The sequence below is a fragment of the Lepidochelys olivacea genome (assembly GCF_965140295.1).
Source record: "Lepidochelys olivacea isolate rLepOli2 genome assembly, chromosome: 3".
Taxonomy (NCBI): Eukaryota; Metazoa; Chordata; order Testudines; family Cheloniidae; genus Lepidochelys; species Lepidochelys olivacea.
The window spans coordinates 24,380,805-24,402,726 of NC_140413.1; the positions used below are offsets into that span (position 1 = coordinate 24,380,805).

At 42.1% G+C, this 21,922-nt stretch overlaps 1 protein-coding gene across 2 annotated transcripts in view; it reads left to right on the top strand.

Moving 5' to 3' along the window:
* The window catches only part of SMC6 (structural maintenance of chromosomes 6), an 84,383-nt gene extending 63,777 nt beyond the window's left edge, over positions 1-20,606 (top strand). For both annotated transcript variants that reach the window (XM_084622356.1, XM_084622355.1), the window contains exons 23-27: positions 1,522-1,647; positions 12,599-12,704; positions 14,327-14,479; positions 16,146-16,243; positions 20,056-20,606. In XM_084622356.1, the coding sequence (XP_084478482.1) occupies positions 1,522-1,647; positions 12,599-12,704; positions 14,327-14,479; positions 16,146-16,243; positions 20,056-20,164 (592 nt within the window). In that variant the 3' untranslated portion in view covers positions 20,165-20,606. The remainder of the gene's footprint in view (positions 1-1,521; positions 1,648-12,598; positions 12,705-14,326; positions 14,480-16,145; positions 16,244-20,055) is intronic.
* The last annotated feature ends 1,316 nt before the right edge of the window (positions 20,607-21,922 follow it).

A 21,922-nucleotide genomic window follows, 5' to 3' on the forward strand; every position in this document is an offset into this window, starting at 1 on the left:
TCAGGCTAACACCTTTTAGGCACTATAAAGTGGACTTTCTGTCCTTAGCAGAGGCCGCCTGTGGTGAGATGGTGCTGCAGATGGTGGTCCATTAATAGTATTGTCGTTTAAGCAATCAACAATGCTGTTCCCTGCCCAATTTTGTTTTTCTCTCTCCATCCATCCCTACTTCTGGTCACTGCTGGCTACTTCCTCTGTGTATATCAGAACTGTGGGAGACACTGGGCTGCAGAATGATAAATTTCTTACTGCTAGCAGAAAGCAGTTATCAAGTATCTCCCACAATTCTGCCCTCCTTGGATGTCTTAATAGCCAAGGGACAAAATTTTATTTTGATAGTTACCTTTGTAGACTGTAGCCTGCCGTACGCAATTAACTGCCCGTCACTGAAGTTACTGTTACTAATCACGTTCTATGAGTTTTTACTTTGAAATGACTCATCTGGCAGCAAACCAGAGAAGGGGTCCTGTCTAGCATAAGATGTGCTAAAGCTTTGTACTGGAAACTGAAGACAGGAGGGGAATAGTCCATATATATCAGAATGGAAGGGAAGTAGAAGAGCAGGAAATAGCCCAAACGTATCAGAATTGTGTGAGACACTGCTAGCAGAAAAGAAAGTACAGAAAACGCTCTTTTATCCGGCACTTCACCAGCTGACAAGCGGTATAAACCAACATTTCTGATCTGCACTGAAAGTCTGGTTTATAGTACGGTTGTTCAGAGGCCGGCAGGGGGCTGGGGCATGGGCAGGGTTCAGGGTGCCAGATGGTGGGGGCGCTTACATCAGGTGGCTCCCCGCAAGTGGCTCCCCGTCCCTGCTGTTGCTGGCAGAGGCACAGCCAGGCATGCTGCCTCTGTCCCCCACTCCCCGAGCACTGGCTCCATGGCTCCCGTCCCAGCCTGTTGGCCGGGAACCGCGGCCAATGGGAGCTGCGGAGGGGTCGGGGGGAGCGCCTACAGATGGAGGCAGCGTGCCTGCTTGCAGGGGCACCTGGCCACACCTCCACCTGGAGCAACAGGGATGGAGAGCTGCCAGAGGTGAGCGCATGCCACCCCCCACGGCACCCCAAGCCCCCTCCCAGACCCAAACTTCCTTCCAGAGCGTGCCTCGCAGCACGCCCCTGCCCCCGCCCCACTCCAAACTCCTCCCTCTGAGTTAACTGGCATTTTTAATTTACCAGCATCCCCATTCTCCCAGCATGCCAGTTAAAAAGCTTTTACTGTATCAGCTAAAGAATTTACCATTCCTTTTCTCCCCCAACAAAGAACAATAATCTTTTTTATTAACAATGATTTTCCCTTCCCTGAGAAAATTCAGCTTATGTGCCCACATGATGTTAGTTTTAGAGTGATGGTTTAATAGATTGTAAGCTTATGTTTGTTTTTTGTTTTTGTTTTCTGAAAAGAGAATGTTGGTTGTCAGTATGGTTTTAAATTAAGCATCAAGAGTTTGCTTGGGTCCTAACAGCATCTTTTGAGTTTAACTAGATATTTATGAGAATCTTTTTGCTGATAAAACAGGCAGCTTCTTGACGCAAAGGACAAATATCAGGATGCAGAAGGTAAAGTGAAGAATCTGAAGAAGTTTATTAAATTGTTGGATCAAATAATGACACAGAGATACAAAATGTATCAACAGTTCAGAAGGTGAGTGTGATCTTTATTTTAGTGTTAGTGGTTCAAATACCTGTGATGGGGCAGATTAAAAATATTTGTCATAAAATTCTATTGATTGGGGAAATATAGGTATTTCCCAGGGCCACTCAGAAGAAATTTCTGTATTCAACACATTTAAAATTCCTGTGATAGGCCTCCACACCATATGTACTTTTTTCAATAATTCTGACTGACCATTATCCTCTTCTTGCCCCTCTTTTAAAAATACTCAAACAAAATTGAAATTGGGAAAGGTATAACATAAAATATTTTAAGAGTTGCAACTAATTGCAGCTAAAAAAAATCAAATCTTTGCATCGCTTAATTCCAGGAGAGAGTTCTATGTACTGGATGTTACCAGAAGGCTTTGCTTATATGTTGTTCAACTGCAAATGGGTTCTTTATTGCTGAGAGTTCAGAAATAAAAATATGCTATTGAATGCGCACCTGGGGTTAGAATATGGCTTCAAAATTAGAAGCTACTGTTTTCTAGCAGCCCTCTTTCTGTGTGGGATATTGTGGCATTGACTCCTTCTTCTTAGAGTGATTGTCCACGTGGATTCCACTTTTTGTGTGCATATGCCCCATGCACGTGAGGTTGGATTCTTTTGGCCTGCAGTGTTGGTTGGGGATGTGCCTGTGCCATAAATGCTTTTGGGCATAAAGGGCAGAACGGGCCCAATCATCCCTCAGTTCCTTCGTACCACCCATGGCAGCAAGAGAGAACCTCTGCAGCGTCCATCTTCTTCTCTGACATGTGCTAGTACAGGGGCAGCTAACCTGTGGCTTCAGAATTTACTATGCGGCTCCTTGTATAGGCACCAACTCCAGGGTGGAGCTACAGGCTCCAACTTTCCAATGTGCCAGGGGGTGCTCACGGCTCAACTGAGATTTTTGTCAGTAGTGTCTGCAGATCCATGCCTGCGCCATAGATACCCTTGTGCTCTGGTATGAGAGTATATAGGGAGGGGACAGACCAGTTCCTTCTCAGACACCTGCAGCTTGAGACGGAGCATTGCTGTGTCGTTGGCTATCTATGCAGCTTGCTACCTCTTTAGCTTAATCTTTTTTCTTTCTTGATACTTACTTTATTATTTTATTTAGAGCAATCCTCTTCCGCTCTGTTTCAGATCATGACTGGATTCATGGTAGAGTAGGAACTGGAGAGGCAGTCAGTCCACACCCCACATTATATCCGCAGTGCTGAGCATTAGGAATTCCAGGGCAGAGGTACAAACTAATGGACACTACTTGCAAGATATTCCAGTTTCAGACTCATGGTATGCGTTCCCACATGTAGAGTACAGATAGGGACCACACATCAAAGAACTTAGAGTTAGAAGTAAGTAACCTCAATTTGTGTTTATTTATTTATTTATTTATTGCATAACCATGGTTATGCAATTTACATTAATCACTCTGTAGGGATTCCTCAGGAAATCCACTTAACTCTTATGGTCTCAAAATCCAGGCCTGAATGGCACATTTTAATATAATCATTTGAACTCCTTGTACTTCCCAGGTCTCTCATTAGTCACATCTGTATTTAGGTTATTTTTCTGAGATAAATTTTCAGCGAGACTAAACTTGCTCTCCTGTACAGAGATGGTAACAGCATGGGAGAAGCTAAAGCTCCAGGATCTGCCCCTCATGTGAAGCTTTGCTAATTAATGACTGGCACTCCCCATGCCTGCTCTACCTAGGTGAGAGGGACATATCCCCAAGTGAAGTTCCATATGTCGTTCCTTCTTTAAATGAATTCAGAAAGCTAGAGAAGTATGCCTGAAGTTGTTTCTACAAAAAAGCTCAATGCAAGCCACAGACACAGAAGAATATCATTGCTGGACTACACTAATCTAGTCAGTCTCTCTCCATTAGTGTCCTGATGAGCCAATATTTCACCCCAAGATCTTGGACCAATTCCAAGAGGCCCTAGTCATCCACAGCCATTCCAGGGTCACTGTTCACTGATGGGCCAAACGGAACGTTGCTCCAGAGAGAATCATAGAATATCAGGGTTGGAAGGGACCTCAGGAGGTCATCTAGTCCAACCCCCTGCTCAAAGCAGTACCAATCCCCAATTAAATCATCCCAGCCAGGGCTTTGTCAAGCCTGACCTTAAAAACTTAGAAGGAAGGAGATTCCACCACCTCCCTAGGGAACGCATTCCAGCGTTTCACCACCCTCCTAGTGAAAAAGTTTTTCCTAATATCCAACCTAAACCTCCCCAACTGCAACTTCAGACCATTACTCCTCATTCTGTCATCTGCTACCACTGAGAACAGTCTAGATCCAGCCTCTTTGGAACCCCCTTTCAGGTAATTGAAAGCAGTTATCAAATCCCCCTCATTCTTCTCTTCCGCAGACTAAACAATCCCAGTTCCCTCAGCCTCTCCTCATAAGTCATGTGTTCCCGTCCCCTAATCATTTTTGTTGCCCTCCACTGGACACTTCCCAATTTTTCCATATCCTTCTTGTAGTGTGGGGCCCAAAACTGGACATAGTACTCCAGGTGAGGCCTCACCAATGTCGAATAGAGGGGAACAATCACGTCCCACTGTAACCCCTAGGTCCTTTTTTGCAGAGCTGCTGCCTAGCCACTCGGTCCTAGTCTATAGCATGCATGGGATTCTTCCGTCCTAAGTGCAGGACTCTGCACTTGTCCTTGTTGAACCTCATCAGTTTTCTTTTGGCCCAATCTTCTAATTTGTCTAGGTCCCTCTGTATCCTATCCCTACCCTCCAGTGTATCTACCTCTCCTCCCACTTTAGTGTCATCTGCAAACTTGCTGAGAATGCCATCCTTCAGATCATTAATGAAGATATTGAATAAACCTGCCCCAGGACCGACCCTTGGGGCACTCTGCTTGATACCGGCTGCCAACTAGACATGGAGCCATTGATCGCTACCCGTTGAGCCTGACAATCTAGCCAGCTTTCTATCCACCTTATAGTCCATTCGTCCATCCCATACTACTTTAACTTGCTGACAAGAATACTGTGGGAGACCGTGTCAAAAGCTTTGCAAAAGTCAAGGAACAACACGTCCACTGCTTGCCCCTCATCCACAGAGCCAGTTATCTCGTTATAGAAGGCAATTAGATTAGTCAGGCATGACTTGCCCTTGGTGAATCCATGCTGACTTTGCCTGATCACTTTCCTCTCCTCCAAGTGCTTCAGAATTGATTCCTTGAGGACCTGCTCCATGATTCTTCAAGGGACTGAGATGAGGCTGACTAGCCTGTAGTTCCCAGGATCCTCCTCCTTCCCTTTTTTAAAGATGGGCACTACATTAGCCTTTTTCCAGTCGTCCGGGACTCCCCCTCTCGCCATGAGTTTTCAAAGATAATGGCCAATGGCTCTGCAATCACGTCCGCCAACTCCTTTAGCACTCTCGGATGCAGCGCATCCAGCCCCATGGACTTGTGCTCGTCCAGCTTTTCTAAATAGTCCGAAACCACTTCTTTCTCCACAGAGGGCTGGTCACCTCCTCCCCATGCTGTGCTGCCCAGTGCAGTAGTCTGGGAGCTGACCTTGTTCGTGAAGACAGAGGCAAAAAAAGCATTGAGTACATTAGCTTTTTCCAAATCCTCTGTCACTAGGTTGCCTCCCTCATTCAGTAAGGGGCTCACATTTTCCTTGCCTTTCTTCTTGTTGTTAACATACCTGAAGAAACCCTTCTTGTTATTCTTAACACGTCTTGCTAGCTGCACCTCCAGGTGTGATTTGGCCTTCCTGATTCCTCTCCTGCATGCCTGAGCAACATTTTTATACTTCTCCCTGATCATTTGTCCAATCTTCCACTTCTTGTAAGCTTCTTTTTTGTGTTTAAGATCAGCAAGGATTTCACTGTTAAGCCAAGCTGGTCGCCTGCCATATTTACTATTCTTTCTACACATCGGGATGGTTTGTCCCTGTAATCTCAATAAAGGTTCTTTAAAATACAGCCAGCTCTCCTGGACTCCTTTTCCTCTTATGTTGTTCTCCCAGGGGATCCTGCCCATCAGTTTCCTGAGGTTGTCAAAGTCTGCTTTTCTGAAGTCCAGGGTCTGTATTCTGCTGCTTTCCTTTCTTCCCTGTGTCAGGATCCTGAACTTGACCATCTCATGGTCCCTGCCTCCCAGGTTCCCATCCACTTTTGCTTCCCCTACTAATTCTTCCTGGTTTGTGAGCAGCAGGTCAAGAAGAGCTCTGCCCCTGGTTGGTTCCTCCAGCACTTGCACCAGGAAATTGTCCCGTACACTTTCCAAAAAGTTCCTGGATTGTCTGTGCACTGCTGTATTGCTCTCCCAGCAGATATCAGGGTGATTGAAGTCTCCCATGAGAACCAGGGCCTGCGATCTAGTAACTTCCATTAGTTGCTGAAAGAAAGCCTCGTCCACCTCATGCCCCTGGTCCGGTGGTTTATAGCAGACTCCCACCACGACATCACCCTTGTTGCTCACACTTCTAAACTTAATCCAGAGACACTCAGGTTTTTCTGCAGTTTCATACCGGAGCTCTGAGCAGTCCTACTGCTCTCTTACATACAGTGCAACTCTCCCACCTTTTCTGCCCTGCCTGTCCTCCCTGAACAGTTTTATATCCATTCATGACAGTACTCCAGTCATGTGAGTTATCCCACCAAGTCTCTTATTCCAACCACATCATAATTCCTTGACTGTGCCAGGACTTCCAGTTCTCCCTGCTTGTTTCCCAGGCTTCTTGCATTTGTGTATAGGCACTTGACATAACTCGCTGATCATCTCTTTCTCAGTATGAGGCAGGAGCTCTCCTGTCTCACGCTCTCCTGCTCGAGCTTCCTCCCGGTATCCCACGTCCCCACTTACCTCAGGGCTTTGGTCTCCTTCCCCCTTTAAACCTAGTTTAAAGCCCTCCTCGATAGGTTAGCCAGCTTGCTTGCAAAGATGCTCTTCCCAGTCTTCGTTAGGTGGAGCCCATCTCTGCCTAGCACGCCTTCTTCTTGGAACACCATCCCATGGTCAAAGAATCCAAAGCCTTCTCTCCGACACCACCTGCGTAGCCATTCGTTGACTTCCACAATTCAACGGTCTCTACCCAGGCCTTTTCCTTCCACGGGGAGGATGGACGAGAACACCACTTGTGCCTCAAACTCGTTTATCCTTCTTCCCAGAGCCACGTAGTCTGCAGTGATCTGCTCAAGGTCATTCTTGGCAGTATTATTGGTGGCCACATGGAGAAGCAGGAAGGGGGTAGCGATCTGAGGGCTTGATGAGTCTTGGCAGTCTCTCCATCACATTGTCAATCCTAACTCCTGGCAAGCAGCAGACTTCTCGGTTTTCCCGGTTGGGACGGCAGATAGATGACTCAGTCCCCGACCACCACCACCCACCTCTTTCTCTTGGGAGCGGTGGTCGTGGAACCCCCATCCCTAGGACAGTGCATCTCATGCCTTCCAATTGGCGGAGTCTCCTTCTGTTCCCTTCCCTCAGATGTATCATCTAGTCCATTCTCCGCATTAGTACCTGTGGAGAGAACATGAAAATGGTTGCTTATCTGTATCTGCATTGCTGGTACATGGATGCTCCCCTTTCTTCTTCTGGAGGTCACATGCTGCCAAATTTCTTCACCGTCCTCCTGTGCCCGCTGCACAGCCTGCTCTGAATCTTCAGTATGTTGTGTCCGTAGAAGCATGTCCTGATGTCTGCCAGGAAATCTTCAGTTTCTCTTATGCAATGCAGGGTTGATATTTGTTTCTCCAGACCTTGAACCTTCTCTTCCAATATGGAGAAGTGGAGCAAGTGCATATCGCATTGTCTAATGCCTAGCGAGCCAAGACAGAAGTCGTCAGACTTCTGACTTATCTTGGCCAAAAGCCTGACCAGACCTCTTCGGGAGCCTTGGTACTGATTAGTTAGAAAGTGCTTGTGGTACTCACTGAATGTGTGGACTTTCTCTCTTTTGGTACTGTCCCTTCAGCACCAATCTCTGTACTGGGTGTCTCAGGACCCAGTACTTACCATCTCTGTATTTGTAACCTTGGAACTATGTTCCTTGGTAGCGGCTGTCTCAGTACAAAAATCATATAAACTTAACTGTGGGCCCAATAGAGAGAGAGGTTCAGAGTAGTGAGATCTAAGCCACTAATTACTGAATTATTGGTACTCCCTTAATTTGATATATCTCTGATATCCCCATAGAAGACTCTGAATAAAATGACTCCTCTCTTGGAGGAATTTACTCCTTTTCCTCATCCTCATCTGAACACAGCAGAGAGCCATCGCCCAACCTGCCTTCCCCTCCTTGGGTGAGTAGCACAATGGGAGTCAGAAATGAACTCCAGTGAGGATTCTGTCAGAGGTTGCACCAAAGATATCCCTAATTAATCTTCCACTCCACAGTCTGGATCTTCCACCAGACAGTAGGTTTGATGCAACTGAGAGCCTGACAGAATTGTATGAGAACCTTTCTCTTTCTGCCCTCTCTTTGGCACCCGCCTCTTATTTTCAGGAAGTCTGGACTTGGATCACCTGAGAGCAGTGGGTCCTGGAAACTATAAAGAAGGGGTATTCTATCCAATTCCATCCTTTTTCTTTTTTTTTCTTTTTCTTTCTCTCTTTCTCTGACCCTTCTTGTGAGATACTACTAAAACAAGAAGATTCATTTCTACAACTTGGAGCAGTGGAGGAGGTGCCCTTAGAGTTCAGGGACAAGGGATTTTATTCCCATTGTTTTCTCATCCCCCAAAGAAGGTAGAGGTTTGGTTACCCACCCTGGACCTTTCCTATATCAATACATTGATCTGCTGTTTCAAGTTCAGAATGACAACTCTGACCTTCGTAATTCCTTTGTTAAAGCCTCAGGACTGGTTCATGGCTCTCAACCTGTAAGATGCATATTTCTACATGTCCATTTATCCAACTCACAGGCAATAACTCCGATTCCTGGTGGGAACTTCTCACTATCAATAAGGCATCCTGCTCTTTGGACTTTCCACAGTACCACAGATATTCACAAAGTATTTGTTATATGTGGCAACTCATCTAAGGTGGCAAAGACATCAGGTCTACCCATAACTCAATGAGCTGATTTGGGGAGATCACCGTAACAGATGATCAACTCAGTACAATTACCTCTGGAGCCCTGCAACTTCCCAGCCTTCAGAACATCTTGGCAGATCAACTCGGCAGACGGCTCTCAGATAATCGCAAGAGGTCGGTTAAAATACGCAGTCTTGCAGAACATCTTTTGCAGGTGCGGAGTTCCCAGTTAAAGATCTGTTTGCCACAAGCCAAAACAAGTGTCAAACTTTTTTTCCCACAAAGCGTTCCAGCCCAGGTTCCCTGATGGATGCCTTTCTCATCCCAGAAATCATGAATGCCATTCCACTGATCCTCATGATCCAGAGGGTTCGAAGAAAAATGAAGCAAGGTTCAGGGTTGGTGGTGATGATAGCCTCAGCATGGGCCCAGACTGTTCTGGTATTCAGATCCGAGGAATGTTTCAGGAACCACCAATTACTTTACCTGCTGAGCCTGACAGAAAAATGGTCAAATCCTGCACCTGAACCCAGCATTGCTTCATCTGGTAGCCTGAATGCTGGCTGGATGGTGCCCACTGAAAGAAGACTTTTGGCTGATGTTCAGTACGTTCTGCTCCTAAGTAAGAGAGCCTCAACCAGACTGATTTATAAAGCAAAGTGGAAGAAGGTTTCTATTTGAGCTTTTCAGCAACAGTGGTCTCCCTTGACAATACCCATTTCAGTAGTGTTGGACTATCTAATAGCTCTGAAACTGGTGTGAGGCTCTGTCCCTGAGGTCTGATTGGCCTGCTGGCACTACGTAAGATACAGCAGCAGGAACTGGAAGCTGTCAAACAATGGGGCTCCATCCTGTTCTGGACTGTGTGCCTTGTACTTCCTGCTGCCCACTACTTATTCCTGTTCCTGCTTCTCTGGCTTGATTTCCTGGCATCTAAGATGTGGTTTCTGACCTCCAGGTTGTCTCCTGCCTCTGACCCACCGGTATCCCAACCCGACTCTGGTTCCAGACTTTTGGTTCTGATTTCTAGTTTGTTTCCTACTTCTGACCCAGCCAACTCTTGACTCCTGTCTCATGACTTTGGACTTTGGTTCGAACTGCTAGAACTGGCTGCCCATGACCTGTCTGTGAAACTGTGGTAAAATTTCCCTAAACATTTTATTTTTAGTCTGGGAGCCCCCTCCCTCTTGGGACCTCAGTGTAGTATTTATGGCATTGTTGGGTCCTTCCTTTGCCACCTCTCAATGAAGCCTTCTGTGCTTCCTTAGCTCCAAGGGTAGGTGATATTCAGGCCCTCATGGCAGTTTCCACTGTGTTTGATAAGGAAAGTTTGATACTCTCAGCCCTCCTCATACCCAAAGTTGTTTCAGAAATCCCCATCAACCAATTCATATCTATCTGTTTTCTTCCCCAAGACTCCTTCGACCTTGGGAGAAACTAAACTTCATATACTTCTTGTTATCTGTTGTCTTTTTACACTGCCAGGACAAAACCATTCAAGAATGCACTAGACTGATTATGGCCTTTCCAAAGAGGGCTAAGGGGTCAGGAACTATCCTCTCCAAGATAATTCAAGTGGATCTCCGTTTGCATAAGGACATGTTATGAGTTACCCAGGTTAGATCCACCTTAGCCACATTAGAGCTCATTCCAGCAGCTTCTTCTGCCTGTGAAGAATGTCCCTATTCTGGAAATAATATAGACTAGCTCTGTAAAGCTCAGTCTTCACGTTCACAGGAACCTATTCTTTGGTAAAGGCTTCCAAATCGGATGCCCAGTTTGGTAGGGCTTCCCTGCACTCATTGTTTAAGTAGGTTTCAACTACCCACCTCCAAGCAAATAGATAACTTATTCTTAGTCAAAGAGAGTGGAATCCATGTGGAAAATCACTTACACTTTCTACTGTACACTTCCTGTGTTTCTTAAAGATGTGTTGTCCGGATGGATTCCACAATGTGCCCTCCTTCCCTGCTTCTGTGAAGTCCTACTTCTCTGGAATTCTGTATTGTGAGGGAACTGAGGGTCAGATGGGTCTGCTCTGTCCTTTATTCCCTGAGGTGAGAGCATTTAGTATGGAGGTGCAGCCCCAGCAGACACTGCTGGCCGAAAGAATATGATCTTCTGCACATGGGGTTCATGCACACCAAGAGTGGAATTCATGTGAACAACACATCTCAAAGAACCATACTTACTGTAAGGTAAATAACTGTTCTTTCTTGAAGGACTTGTGAAGTGGAGCTTTTGTAGAGTGGGGAGATAATATATTTTAACAAAAAAGCTGTAGATCCTTCCCTGTTCTACTTCTCCAGTGGCTTTTGGGTATTGGCTGTAGAGTAACAAGTTAATTGCAGTATATAACTAAAATTTAAATTATTGCTTTTAAAAAACTAGCTTCAGATGCTGTGCAGTAAATACTTACTTGGTGTTGATCTCCAGAAGTGGATTTAACTTTTCTAATATATGTTATGGTGGAGCCATTGAGACATCACAGCTAAGGCTGCATTGTGTTGTGCTCTTAAAATGGGAGTTCAACCTCAAAGACAGTGCATCTGTCCCAAATTTTAGTGTATAATTTCTGATTAAAGCTTGCATTTTCTGAGGATTTTCAAGAAAATGAGTTAATTTTGTCCCCCAAATAAGTTCACATTCTCAATCTCATTTTTTGGCTTCAAAATGTCAAATTATAGAAAGTCAAAAAAATGTACATAGTGCTGGTTTGTTGGGTTCTCTGGAGTTGTTAAAATATTTTGTAAACACCCCCGCCCCCATGAGTGGTCTTTTGCGCAAGTTAGCCAGGGGGAGTTCAAGATTTATAATTATCATGTAGCTGCTGGTTTCTCAAAGAAAGGCCCTCTTATGACACCCTTACAGCTGAACAGCTTTCACGATGACCAGGATCCTCTGTGCAATAGCTGCTGGTTTATTGAAAACTAGGAGCTCCATAAAACGGCAGCAGCCTCTTTGATAAAGCAGTTAATACTGCGTCAAGGATCTCGTTTTTTGTGAAATCATGCAGCCAGCACAGGAGCTCCTGGACTTCATGAAAGCAACCACTATCAATCTCAAAGATCCTGTTCTTTGTCAAACTGTTCAGCTGTCTTAAGAGTTCCTCTCCTGAACCAACAGAAAATAGGATCTATGACAAAGCAACAGGAACTTTGACAAATACTAGGCTCTTTATGAAAGTGCCTTTCTGGGTCAGGAGCAGGTATTGTTGTTCATAAACGTAGCCATTGCTGCATTGGAGAGCCTTTCTTAATCTAAAATGTTAAAGTGGGAAATTAATAGACAAAAGCACTATGGTGTGTGTGAGTTAAAGTTGTAGATTTTACATCCAATGCAAAACCACTAAAGCAAGGAATGAAAAGTTAAGGCCTCTAGCAGTTCATACTTTCTACTCCTCTATCCACACTTCACAACTAAAATAACCACTGTACCACACAAAGCATCTCAACTTCAACTTTGCCCCAATAGAAATGCCAACATTCCAGCAAACCCTTCTCCAAACATTGAGTGAATGTGTTTTTTCCCCCAGAACTGTGAAGAATGGAAAGTAGTGGGAGTAAATCTGGGAAGTTGGTGCTAGATGGCTCCCATCCATACTAAAGTAAAACTAAGTTGTTGAGTGTTTTAGTAATGGGGTGTATGTGTGTCTGGGTAGAGGAGTAGAAGGGGTATGTGCTTTTAGATATTTTGATTTATTTCCTTGTTTTTATGATTCTATTAGGTATGTTATAGCTGCAACCTTAACACATAGAACAAAGGTATTGTTGTGTGTTATGTATTCTATTATTAAAATGAAGCAGTAATTAAATGTTGATTAAGATTCCACTCTTTCATTTTTGATGTGGGATCTTCGACTCTAAATCTGTTCACCTTTTTATGTATATTATTTTTAAAGATCACTGATCTGATGTTTATTTGCACAATTTATCCAAAAAGGTGCCTTACTTTACGATGCAAGTTCTATTTTGACTTCTTATTATGTCAGCGATCTTACTCTGGAAAAATGAGTTTTGACCACAAGAATGAAACACTTTCAATAACAGTAAGTCACTGTATTTTCTTTATTAATACCTTACCAAAAGTTATGTTTGATGTTAAACGTCGGTGGAATTTTAACCCTTAAAAAAATCTGTTCCGGTACCTTTTTGTATTCAGTTACTTGGCATTTACTAATGCAGATTTTTTGCATGAAAATAAAATATCTGGTTTCTGTCAACTTTACTATTTTCTGTTCTCCATCTGACATTACAGTTAATGTGAATTGATTATCCTGTCAGAAGACGGAGATGCAGAAAAAAACAAGATGAGCTGTTACAGGAATAGATAACTAAATGTAAATTTAAAATGTGAAGATGTAGTAAATGTATAATTGGTCAGCATTGTTTCAGACTTGCATTCTAACTTTTCAAATAATGATTAGAAAATGAAAACAAGAGAAGTCATGGTGTCCAGTAAATTCCACCTGATATTTACAATTAGTAAATCATTTGATGTCCTCCCACCTTAGTGTGGTTAGTTTCTCTAACTAGACTTGCACAGTTTTTCAGACCCTTGAACAGTTGAAGTCCAATTATAATTTTTTTTTAAAAAATCATAGAAATTACTTGTGATCAAAATGTTTTTCTCTAGATGGGAGAAATATGAGATAAGGTACAAAACTTGCATAGCATTTTAAATTCTTGCAACATACAAACACTATCTTTAAACAAAACAAACAAACAAGGCAATTCATTATTTCTGCGGCTCAGATGCATCAAGTCCCTCTTTTGGGTCCATCTTGGCTTGATTTCTGTCCTGTTGACATATTGTGGAGAGTGATTCAACACCTAAATGAGTCCTGAAAGGTAAAAAAGGAAGAAACAAATTATACAATACACTTTGTTTAAAATTTTTACCAGCAAACAGATTTTATGTTTACCAGTATATTTTGTTACAATATCTTTAATTAAAACAACTTTTTTATTTTTTTTCAAGCACTTCAGAATACCAGTAAAAAAAATATAGATAGATACCACAAGGTGTCACTGTAATCCAAGGAACACAGAACTGTTTACATGTGTCATGTATTCATACAGAGGGGCTATTCCTTGTTAAAACACCAGTAGTGATACAATTAGCTGCAGTTCTAAGATCATTGGGGTTTGACAGAAACATAACTACACTGGGTGATGAGGTTAACAGTTATAAAAATAGGTTTCAGAGTAACAGCCGTGTTAGTCTGTATTCGCAAAAAGAAAAGGAGGACTTGTGGCACCTTAGAGACTAACCAATTTATTTTAGCATAAGCTTTTGTGAGCTTGAGCTGTAGCTCATGAAAGCTTATGCTCAAATAAATTAGTTATAAAAATGGAGAATTAAACAAGTCACAGGCTGAGTTATTGGTTTAAATTAAATCTGTTCCATTTTTATTTGGGCAGAGCAGTGGGACAGTTGACTTGCAACTACCCCTTACAAAATTGTGTGTGATTGAACTATTTTAGTTTCATTGAGACACATTTACACTGAAGTATACAAACTTACTGTGTCGCTACATTTTATAGATAGATTTTCATGTTGTTTAATATTTGTAAACTTAAATCTTGTATGAAAAAAATTACGCTATTCTTCTTATGCAAGTATCAATCATGATCTACTAATTAAATGAATGTCTTAACTTAATTTAAGGTCCAGCCTGGAGATATAAACAAGGCTGCTCTAAATGACATGAGATCTCTATCAGGAGGTGAACGTTCTTTTTCAACAGTTTGTTTCATTCTTTCTCTATGGTCCATTGCTGAATCTCCTTTCAGATGCTTGGATGAATTTGATGTCTTCATGGTAAGTATAAATTTCAGCTACATCTTCCAGTTTTGCTGGATAAACTACCAAAGTAATTAAGTGGAGATCATTGGAAAGTTGAAAGACTGTGGTAGTTAATTTTGGTTGTGAACCTACTAACATTTTCCCTCCATAATGCTAGTTAGAGAATACATTAACTTTACTCTCTCGTTTTCCAAGTTGGTAACCAGAAATAAGGCGCTTGTCTGTGTAAATAAGTCTGACTACTTTAAAATATAAGTCGAGTTCATGAGATAACTCAGAAATATAACTTCCACATAACTTGCTTTTCTGGATCTTAATATTTTCCCCAGTCCATAACTGTCCACATAACATCGCTGAGTTTCCTCAGAGGTCTGCTAAGAAAACTCTGGTCCTAGCTCATGCCCTCACTTCATCAGTGTACAGTTTTGCCTTCACTGGTAGAACAAGTGTAGCAGTTTAGCTCAGTGTTGTTTCTTGGAAACGTGAGGTAGGTTTACGTCCCTCTCCACGCTTATACACCAGAGTTCTTCCGAAGCTATTGAAACACCGATGAGTTAATATCAAAATAGCAATACACACTCCTATCTTCTTTCTTGATTTATAAAGAATGTATATAGGAAAACCCTGTACAGCATCTGCCTACCAAAGGATGTCTCTGTGGAGATCAGGCAGACTGCTTTGTAGTGTGTGTTCAATTTGTCAGTGGCGAGCCAAGTGGTTGCCATTCATCTTTCCTCTGTTATAGCTGATTACCTCTCTGACCAGAACATGATCATGGATTATGTTGAGGATGGGCATTTATGGCTTCAAGACCTTGCATGATAGATGCATTGTATACGTTGGTTTTACAAAATATCATGAATCTGGACAGGCAGGATACAGACACTCTGCAGTGTATGTACCTCAAACAAAAATGCCAACTTCCTACCCGATTTGGGGTTTTTGTGATGTAATTCAGTTGTTCTTTGAACATTGTCCTAAAAACAAACAAATCTAGAAAATTCCAGTGAGAAACTTTGTTGAGAGAACTTTTAAGGTTGCACGGTGAAGTGATCAGGACAGCATAGGTAACAACACCACTGCGCATGTGCATTACAATACAGTCTTTAATTTCATGGTCATATTCTGGTTTTCAAATACGATATACATGCATGTTTTTCTACATCTTTGTATGGTCCATTTGTGTAATTGACAGCAAAGGGGAGGCAGGTCATTGTAGGAGTCTGTGCTTTGTACATTGTGCATGTTGTATATAAGTGACTACCAAGCACTCTTAAGCATATGCTGAGTGGTGTATGGTAGCATAAGGGGCTGTACGTATCCAAAGTAGTAGAAAAGGGTATGATGTATTAAGATATCGTATGTTGAGTATGTAATTGAAGGCTGTATCATAATACACATATGCAAAGGGATAGTGGTAATGACAGGCACACAGCCTCTATTCACTTCTTGAATTTCAGTGCTTGACTGTAACCTTCATGTTCTCTTGATGTAGATTTTTTTTTGATGGAATTTCAGTGTACATGTTTTAGTTAGTTAATTAAATAATTGTGTTAGCAAAATATCTCCAAACTTAATTAAGTTTTTGCAGATGTTTATATTAATAGCTTGTCTGTACAGAAATGCAAGACAATAAAAATATATTCTAAATATCAGTAACTGATCAATCCTCTGTTCTTAGGACATGGTTAATAGAAGAATTGCAATGGACATGATGCTCAAGATGGCAGATTCTCAACGTCATCGACAATTCATTTTGCTCACCCCACAGAGCATGAGGTAATCATTTTTCCTTAAACTTCCTCGCTCAAAAAGTGCACTAGAAATGTTAAATAGATACGTAAGAAAGAAGGCAATAGACTTTTTTCACAGTATATATGCCTAGGATATCAGCATCAAAAGCATTCTTAAATGGCCACCATGATGAATTGGGGATTTTTAGTATTTGTTCGCTTCCCTACTCCATTCTCCTTCAACGATTTCAAGTTTCAAGATACTGTGGTCACTCTTATTTAAGGTACATCTTCACTGTGAGAGATGGTGTGGTTCCCAGGTCACATAGACATACACGAACTCTCATCGGAGCCAGTACGCTAAAAATAGCAGTGTAGCTGTGGTAGCATGGGTAGCAGCAGCAGCGGCACTGTGCTCGCTGCCCCGAGGGCAAACCCTGCGGGTACATAGCTGGAGCTGCCCGTCTGGGCTGGTGCTGCCTGTGCTACTACAGCTACGCTACGACTTTAGCATGCAGGCTCGGCGGAGATCTAGCACTAGTATGTCTACACAAGCTGGGAATCAGGCCCCACGCTTATAGTGTAGATGTCGCCTTAGTGTCTTCACTACATTAGCTCTCTGAACCACTTCCCATGTTACTTAAAATTAATTCAAAGTCATCTCTCCTCTGTATGCTCCAGAAGAAACTATTCCAAGAAGTAATTTGCTTAAGATATCAGACTTTCTCCAAGCTGTTTTACTGTTACAGTAAACCATTTTATCTGGAGTAATTGTTCTCTATTGTTCTCTCTCATTATTTTAGTAGATTTTGTTGCTTTTCTCATCTCCTGCAACATTCTGACTTGTTCACTCATTCAGAAGCTGTTAATTCACCCCTACTATTGTTAATATTGTGGACCGGATTTTGTAGCTACACATATTCTGTCCTTAGAAATTTTCATTTGATAGCCAGTGCAACTGTAGTATTCCTCCACCTTGGTGACCAGGTTTCTTCCCTATATTTACTCCCTGGGGAAATTCTGCGCCAATGCGCAATGCAGAATTTTGCAGAAATTAACATTGTGCGTGCACAAGTTCCTTTCTTCCACAGAAATGGGCTGCGGTGCTGCTTGCTGCCACTAGGGGCTGCTGGACCTGGCAGAGCCCAGCTCCCAGAAGACACTGCTGGGGGGAGGGAGCTAGAGAGTTCCTGGCAGCTGCAATTCCCAGCATGCCCTGAGGGAAGGACAGGGCATCATACAGGAAACTGTGCAAGCCTGGCACTGAGCATCAGGCTGTTTCTCCCTCTGAATCCCTAGGCTCTGCGGGAGGGAGAGGGGTATCTGGGCAGGGGGGTCCCCAGGGCTGGGTTCTCACGGGGAGGGAGGGTGTGTGGGCAATGGGGGGCTCTGCAGCTCGGCTCTGGGGCGGAGGGTGTGTGGGTGTTGTGGGGGGTGGGCTCTGTGGCTGGGCTTTGAGGGGGGGAAGGCGGTGTGGATATCAGGGGCAGGTCTGCAGCTGGCTCTGGGAGGGTAACGGGGTGTGGGTATCTGGGCCCTGGGGAGGCTCAGGCGTGGAGGGGGAAAGGTTGTTTGGATGTATTGGTTAGGGAGGCCCCCGTGGCTGGGTTCTGCCGGAGAAGGGTTGTGGATGTCTGGCCCCCCAGCTGAACTCTGGAGGGGTGGGGAAGGGACTAGAGAAACAGGAACTGGGTTGTCATAGGGGTTTCATTAACTCTCTACTACTGGGGGAAATTTTGTGTGTCTGTATTGTTACAGACATACTTGCTGACAGGTATTTTGGAATAAATTACCAAAATAATTGAAACTGGTGTAATTATGTAGTGTTATTTTGACAAATAAAATATGCAGAATTTTAAAATATTATGTGCAGAATTTTAAAATATTTTGGTGCAGCATTCCCCCAGGAGTACTATATAGTTTGATGGCCAGGAATTACTTACTATTTTTGTGCCATGGTGTCTCAGAAATGCTGTTATGTCTAAGTGAGTCGACAGGTTTGCTTTTCAGTGATCTGTTTTCATGCATCCTTATGTAAAATAGTTTAGGAAAGAATGGCTGTTGTATCTCCACCTCTGAGAGTCTGTAGGTTTGAGCTTGATGATCATTAAACATCTAGAAGTTCCTTTTGAGCTTTCTATTAGAGCACCCTCCTGGCTTCAATCAGATCAGTCAGGAGGGTAGATTGATTACAAGCCCCTCCTCATTTGATGTTTACTAGCCACACTGGTGCCAATAAAGATGTCTCTCCTTATGCTCATGAACCATGAGGATCTGGTTTTGTGCCTGGCCCTTTTGCAAGGACCCAAGAGACAGGTGTGGAATACTGCTTGCACCATCTCCCCTTAATCTATGCAGCTATGTGAGGTGAAGCACAATCTGTCCCTGAAGATGAGGATAGCATACTTAAGTTACTGAAAACTAATGATTAAATATATACTGGACATGGTTATTAAAAAAAAAAAAATTCCTTCTTTGGGAAATGGAGAGTAGGATATATATGAAATACAATTGATGCTAGTCTTAGTGTCTGTCGCTCTGAATAATGTGAGCAGAAATAAATGTTACATAACTTTAAAAAAAACAGGGAATGTTTTTATCACAAGAATGTGCCTGAGGTGGAACACAGAGCAAGTTTGCTATAGATGTATCATAGCTATTCTATCAAGCATTTGGGTTGGTTTTTTTTTTAAAGGCATTTAGGATTTAAGAGCACAATTAAAGTCCCCACAAACCCCGCTCAAGATAAGTTAGTGTAAGTCAACATGGTAATGTTATAACCCAGGAAAAGGAAATACGGTACTGTATATCTAAGGAGATCACAAACTTAATCTAATCAAATTAGGTAGCTATAAGAAAAATGTTGACATAACAGGGAAGGTTTGTGGTTGTTTTATGGGTTTTTTCCATAAATATAGGGGACTCTTTTTCCATGGATAATCAATATTTAGAATAAGTAAAATCACATAATAAAAAATCAAAGTTAGTATTAATAAAGGCATTAATGCTAATAACTTTTTTGAATATGAAATGTGAACCATCAAGAAGTCACCAGAAGATATGGATGGAATTAAAGCCTTTATGTTGAAATTTAGTTTTTTATAAATGTCTTATTAATTTAGGAGCAGAATAGAATTATATTCTATCATAATATTTTTAAAAAGCTAATACCTTTCTGAATAATTTATGAAGCTATATTTAGTTAGGAATGTTGGACTTCACCATTTGATCGTATTCTAGCTATATGGTTTCATACATTTAAGTGAAGTATTATGAAGTCAAATTTTACATTTTGTTAAAGTATATGCATTTAATTGCAGTATTAATATGGAGGAACACTAATATAATGGAAACAAAAATGCAAAGAAAGTACAGTTAAGCTATTTTGTTGCCACAATTTAAAGCCTGGATCCTGCATACACATATGTGCATAACTACACTTGGGTTGAGTGTGTGTTTGTCGCATCAGGATCTAAGGTAAATGTAAACTTTAAGGGGTGTTTGAGCACTAATTTTATTTCTCTTGGAGTTGGTGCTTTCAGTTTAAAACTCAATTTGTATAATTTATACAGTCTAGATTTTAAAATTTTGGGGTTGGAATAAAAGTGGTATTGTTGCATAAAATATATAGAGTTCACAGCTCGTAAAGGCTAGGGGTTAACATCCTGGACATATTGAAGTCAGTGGAAACTTCGCTATTCACTTCAGTAGCGCCAGAATTTCACTCCATTTTACTGTTTCATATGATCAAAGAAAAATTGCTGTCATGTAAGGCAAACAGGTAATGGAGAGTCAAATTGGCAGAAACATTAACGCATTCGCAAGGGTCATAATTTAAATAGTGTGTTTTGTTTCTAGTTCCCTACCTACAAGTGGCCTTATTCGGATCCTCCGAATGCAAGATCCTGAAAGAGGACAAACAACGCTGAATTTTCAACGTAGACATCAAGAAGAGGAAGAAGACTAAAATTAATAAATACTTTGACACATTAATATGCTATCCCTAATGTTCAGGTTTTTATAGTATAAATGTATATAATTTATATGTCTGTAAGATTACTAAGGGCTTGTTTACACACATGGTGCAGCAGTGTGCACTATGGGGGTAGGATTTCTAAAGCATACCAGCGTGTTGCACACTAATTGGTCTGTGTATACCCTGCTGATACACATTAAAATTTCCCTAACGTAATTCACTCCACAGCCTGTGTAGACAAACCCATACTTGCTTCTTATTGCAGGTTAAGAGAATTCAGTTGAAGGATATTTCTAGTACAGGAGACAACTCCTTTATATTTATAGAGAAATAGTTTGTGTAATGAAAATGTAAATGAAGTGTGTAATTTTAGTAAAACTAGAATTTAGTTTAAAAAAAAATCAGTTTGGTTCACTGGAAAAAATTAAATGAAAATGTTCATTTTGATTAACTTTTTTTTAAACTGCCAACTGCTAGAGATTAAACATAAAATATACTCTTTTGGTTTTTCTGAAAAATTGAAATATATTTTGTGTAATTATGCTGGAGAAAAATCATTTAAAAAACTTTAAAAACTGATATAAGTAGTAATGTTTTAAAAATAAAAGGTGTCCAAGTACACTTAAATTCTGCTAAGTTTATATTGTTCAGCACTGCTCAAGAAGGTTTTAAAATGTGACGTAAAATGTACTAAATTTTCAAGACTGGATTTTGCTGTTCAGTCTATCCAGGACAGGATCATTTTGCTATCAGGCAGTATCTGAGATTTGTTTTGAGTATATTAACTGTGTTTACATATTTAGCTGTGGAAATATCACCTGCAGTATTTTGCCTTGATATATTTAAGAACAGAACCACTTATAAATGAAAGTGTAACAAAACAATAGGTTCTTCTTTGAGTGCTTGTTCATGTCAGTTCCAGTCAGGTGTGCACGTACAAGTGCACAGCAGCCGGAATATTTTTCCCCAGCGGTATCCATCGAGTCAGTTTGGGCACCCCCTAGAATGGTGCCATCCTGGTGCTCAATATAGAGCCCTACCGACCGGCAACCCCCTCAGTTCCTTCTTACTGCCAGTGACAGTTAGCTGGAACTTCCCCTTGCTGTTGTCGTGACAAGCGCATTTGGCAGTCTGTATATAGTTCTCATTAGTTCTGTAGTTAGTGTTAAGTAGTTAGTAGGTACTTTACTTAGTTCTTAAGTTTCCTTTGGAGGGGTTTCCCCTCCAGTGCTATCCCAGTGCTAGGGATGCCGCGGTCTCCTAGGGATGCTGCGGTCTCCTGCCCAGAAGCAATCCTCACACTTCATGTTTGAAGTGTTTGGGGGAGAGCCATCAAAAGGATCGCTGCAGGAACTGCAGAGGGTTTTGCCCCAGGACACTGAAAGAGAGAGTTCAGCACCTGAAGATCCTACTAATGGAAGTGGCACTCCGGCCCTAGTCCAACCCTGAGTCGGCAGACTTGGTACCAAGTATCTCCTCCTCGGTATGCAGTGCCCCGTCACTGTCGGCATGGGGATCAGTGCAGAGTAAAGACAAGGATTCTTGTCACCATCATGGCTCCACTCGCAGATCACATGCTGCAGGCAGGCACTGGTCTCAATTGTTCTGCAGAAGAAAAGGAGGATGGAGAGGGCTCCATCAGATTCCCTGGTCGTGGGCATTACTAATCAACGCGAGCGCCAGGGCTACCAAGGCCCCTCCCCAAAGAATCAGGAGGTGAAACGACTCGACTTTTTTGGTAGAAAGGTC